Here is a 5,017-nt window from a genome sequence, read left to right as displayed (position 1 = left end):
TGTCCTATTTATTGAAGAAATTTTTTTGTTTGATTTCGCATAAATCTTAGGCAAAATACTATTTTTATCCTGTATTTTAATATAAGGGTTTATTTTAATTCCTTAATTTTAAAAAATGTTATATTAGTCTCTTAACTCTTTAAAATATATTATGTTGGTCATTTTCAGCCACAATATCAGTCGATAGTATAACAAAAAGGTCTAAAATAATATTTTTTTAAGATTGCAGAACATATATAATTGAACAATTCATAACATTTATGGCCAAATCGTTTTTCAAAATACATATTTAATAGATGGTGATTGGATGATTGGATAACTTTACAAAATAGCACATTTTTGAAACATAAGAAATAGGTTTCAAAATTAAAATTTTATTGGCTAATGAAATATATAAATTTAGGTAAGTATAAAGGGTAACCAAAACTCAATACAAAGAGAACATGAGGTCTTAACTATAAATCACTTCTATAACAAAGATTAAATCGTATCAACCTCTTGCTTATTATTACACATAATCTTATCAGAGAAAATATAAATATTTGGCGACTTCCAAATAACTCACACAAATTTGAAATTCATTTAGAAAAAAAAAACCAAAAACAAAATAATTTGCTCATGGTTTTCTAGTTAATGTTATGGTAAGATTTGTGATCTTAGTTCTTTCTTTGGATATTCCAGCTTTCAATATTTTTCTAAAACGCTCAAATATCTCTTTAGTGACACTTTCACCAAAATGACTAATAAGCAGAGGTTCAAATACCGCCCTCGTGCTTTTTCTCTGTTAATATTAATTGGGATGTAATTTTCTTTTTTGTCGAGTGTTTTACCTGTGCTACCGTGTAAAAAGGTTGGAGAACCCTTAATTCCCCTTATATATATTCTTTGCTTAAAAAAAAAAATTTTAAGGGCTAATGAAATATATAAGTTTAGGAAAGTATAAAGGGTAACCAAAACTCAATACAAAGACAACATGAGGTCTTAACTATAAATCTTGCTTATTATTAGACATAATCTTATCAGAGAAAATATAAATATTTGGCGAGTTCCAAATAACTCGGACAAATTTGAAATTCATTTAGAAAATGTTAACCAAAAACAAAATGATTTGCTCAGGGTTTTCTGGTCAATGTTATGGTAAGATTTGTGATCCTAGTTCTTTCTTTGGATATTCCAGCTGCTAATATTTTTCTAAAACGCTCAAATACTTCTTTAGTGACACTTTCACCAAAATGACTAATTAGCAGAGGTTCAAATACCGCCCTCGTGCTTTTTACCATTGATTCAGACATATCAGATTCAAGAGCATGTCCAATTACTTCTGAAACTTCCAATTGATTGATGGAAAATGATCCTTCACTCAGAACTTCCAATTTCACTTCAGATGGAGATGGATAGTAGTTTGGAATGTTAAATGTATTGAGTTTCTCTTCTTCAATAATTCCCTGCAACACAAATTGCATAATTCATATTAATATTATCAAACTAATGCCTTCAATGTTAAATAATGGATTAAGATATATATTATTTACCTGTATGACCATATCATTAATAGCTTTAGACAAGAGTTCCCAACCGTAAGAAGACCCTTTGCTTAATAGATTTTCATTTTCTCTTCCTAAAAGTGTTAGAATCATGAAACCTCCTTCAACTATTTCTTGAGCACGACACTTGAGAAAAAGAGAGAAATCTATATGAAATTGCTCGTAATAAGCCTCGAGAACATTTGATGGGCTCGTGTTCGTGATATAAATATTGCCTTTATTATTATCTACACCTCGAGGGACCTATTTAAACACAAACAAAAATTATTTATATTGGATTGGAATGAAAAGGTTGATTAAGTAGTAATGTAGAAATATAAACAGCATATAAAAAGAGAGATAATTAACACAAACAAACCTTAGATAACCAATGAAGGCTATATGAAGAATGGACAAAATGCAAACTCTCGTTGGGAAAAATTCTACCATAAAAGGAACCTGGAACACCAGAGAAGTAGCAAGGACCTATTTCAGTTTTTATTTCATCGCGTAGTTTTTCTTTGAATGTGTCCAGAGATTTGAATATGCTGTTGAAGTCATTTCCTGATAAATCGTTCAAAAAAACCTTATATTCTGGAGATTGATGATTCAACTCTTGACAAAGTTTTTCAACAACCTTAATAATTTCTGAGGTCACCAACAAAGTGTTTGGTCCCGAAGAACAACCCAAATCTGCAATAGCGAAACTTCTAGGGCACAAGCTGCAATATAGATTTGTTATTGCTTTAACTCTTGAAGATTTTGCCAAAGAAATGGCCTCTCTCTGAATTAAGGAGTTGTCTGCATAGCTTGCTTCTTCCACGTCTCCATTCATGTGTAGTACTTGTGTTAAATCCATTCTTGTTTCTGTTATCTTTCTTAGTTTGTGTTTGATAAATAATGCAAATGCGTTTAAGTAGAGGCCACTGCAGACAAATTATATAGATGAATAATGTATGTTTGATAACGTGAAAGCAAAGTGAATTTTAATAAAAAATGTTATCTATCTATCTATCTATAGCGCGTTCTTCTGAATATAAGTCAATAAAAGCTAGCTGAGTTTACATAGTTGCGAAAAATATTAATTTCCTATTCTTAATGAAAACCCAAAAACCATGTTTTATTTTTTTGTCTGACATATGTTTGTTTATATATATCAATCACATGGACTTACATTTTAGAATCTTACGTAAAAAACTAAACCTGGCACTTATTATTTTAGAAATAGTTTAAAAATCTGAACCAGTCGTATATATACTTTTTATTTTAGAAATGGAGAAAAAAAAAGTATTTTTGTTGGTTTAAAAATTGTTTTGAGTAGATTATTAGGAAACACAGAATGACTCAATACCCAATTTTCTCAAACAACCAAAAGCGAATCCTGATAATTAATTAGCATTGTTTTGGAGTGCTTGTGGTTTTGGTTTTTGTGGTAGTTTGATTTGTTGATGATGGTGTTGTTCACTTGTGATCTAACTTGTTCTTTTTGGAGTGCAATTTTTAGAGGTTGGATTTTGTTTCTAGTTTTTGTCTTATAGTCGGTGTTTTGTTATGTTATGTTAGTTGTTTTCTGTATATTCATCGTCGTTTTTCTTTTTATTTTATTGCGGTTTCATCTTGTGCTATCTGATTTTTCTACTTTAATGGAAATATAGTCTTCAAAACTTTTGTTAACAAAAATTTGTTGATTTCTTGATTTAATCTTACATTTCAATTTTTGGAAAAAAAAAATAAGCATAGGCATATAAAACATCATTGAATTTAAGCTTATTTTAATGGATTATGATGTAATATGTCTTACAATCTCAAGTGAGAAAAGAGGAAGAAAGAAACATATTTTGACACTGATAGATTTTCGGCTTTTTTCACGGACCCGTTCGTTAATGAACCATATCTTGAGCCTGTTAAGATTTTGACAATTATAAATATGATTTTCTCTTATTTATTGTAACACAAGTTGCAGAAGGTAAAAGTTCCAGAGAGAAATAAATTATATAAATTTCTAGGATTATATTATTGGGGTTTGACAGGCTATTAGAGTTTATCAAAGAAATTTGGGAAACACTTTAAACACTTCGAATTTGTTGATTTTTATATTAAGTTTGAGAAATTTAAAAATATTTGGGTAGAAAATATGGTTTAGTTTGGGAACTTCAAAGGCTATTTTCTTGTAACTTATATTATATCTTTTAATAACTTTTGAAGTATAGTGAATCAGAGAGGTGTGTTCTCTCCCTAAAATATAAACATTTTCCTTAAATTTATCCTTACGAATGTACATGATTAGTGATAAGATGATTACCTCTTATGGTGATTAACCAATGATGCAGAGTCTAGAGATCGATCACGAGCACTGAATGAACTACAATACTTATACCAAGTCTATGATACCCCAATTTTTTACCATGAGATACCACCTCATTTTGCATTAAGCACTAAGAGTTTGATCATCATTATCATTATACATAATCATTCATGCATCATTTGCTAACCAAAAATATACAAAATATGGGGTTTGCTTGTTGCTTGTTTCCTAAGGTAGGTGATTGATCAAGAGGCTAAGGCAAAATAAGATTTTGAGGCTCACAAAGGAGCTCAAGCATTCTCATATGCTCAAGTGAGTGATTCCCCTCACCAATACCTAAGCCCAAGTGTGGTTTAAATCAAGATTAACAATTTTCAAATTTATCTAGTACATAATTAAGGTTTTTGACCTAATCCTCAAGAAAGTAGACTTTTGATCAAAGCATAGTTCCATGACTCAAATTATGATTCAAGGATCTCCAATGCCTCATTATAGTTCTCTCATAACATCCATTTGGATACAAGAGCTTGATTCCATTGATACTTCGAAGAAATCAATTCATCTAGAAAAAGTTAACTGTTTAAGATCACCTTTGACTTTTGAGGAATTTGGTCAACCATGGACTTTTGAAGATCAAAATCATGAATATATGATTATTGAATTCATTTGATCAAGAAAAATCAAGAAAATCAATCAAGAATAAAAAAGTCAACAATTAGGGTTTCGACTTTTTCATGAAGAAATACATGTTTTTTACTCAACTTTGAAAGGTCATAACTTCCTCAATACTTGGCCAAATTTTATGCTCTGAAGCTCAATACGTAGAGAAAACCAAGATCAACATCTTTGTCAATGTGAACTATTTTCTAAAAGATGAATGGTTTTTAAGTTATGAAGCTTAAAAGTTGTTGACTTTTTCAACACTTGAAAAATGTTGCAAATAGGCAGATTTATTCTTCAAAAGTAACCGTCTTTGAGGTCACTTTCCATCAAGATTTCTTGAGAATTTTAATAAACACCAAACGTTAAAGTTGTAGAGGATGCTTAGGACTTTACAAAAAGTACTAGAACTCCTCCATAGCATTTGTGAGCTAGGAGATTCGAAGAGACAAAGTTAGGGTTTCATCCTTGAATTACAAGTCATTTCCATGAAGAACCAAGTTGAAACCTTAAACCAAATATGCATAAT

General features: G+C 30.1%; 1 protein-coding gene across 1 annotated transcript; it reads right to left on the bottom strand.

The window, feature by feature from the left end:
- Positions 1-651: 651 nt before the first annotated feature.
- On the bottom strand, positions 652-2,421 carry LOC131647626 (S-adenosyl-L-methionine:benzoic acid/salicylic acid carboxyl methyltransferase 3-like). The gene is made up of 3 exons (XM_058917495.1): positions 1,903-2,421; positions 1,533-1,787; positions 652-1,445 (listed from the first exon to the last, which is right to left on the bottom strand). Exons 1-3 carry the CDS (start codon positions 2,380-2,382, stop codon positions 1,113-1,115), a joined length of 1,068 nt encoding a protein of 355 aa, XP_058773478.1. The 5' UTR covers positions 2,383-2,421; the 3' UTR covers positions 652-1,112.
- Between the last annotated feature and the right edge of the window lie 2,596 nt (positions 2,422-5,017).

The sequence above is a fragment of the Vicia villosa genome, linkage group LG2, assembly GCF_029867415.1.
Source record: "Vicia villosa cultivar HV-30 ecotype Madison, WI linkage group LG2, Vvil1.0, whole genome shotgun sequence".
Lineage (NCBI taxonomy): Eukaryota > Viridiplantae > Streptophyta > Magnoliopsida > Fabales > Fabaceae > Vicia > Vicia villosa.
This window is presented reverse-complemented; position numbering and strand designations above follow the sequence as displayed.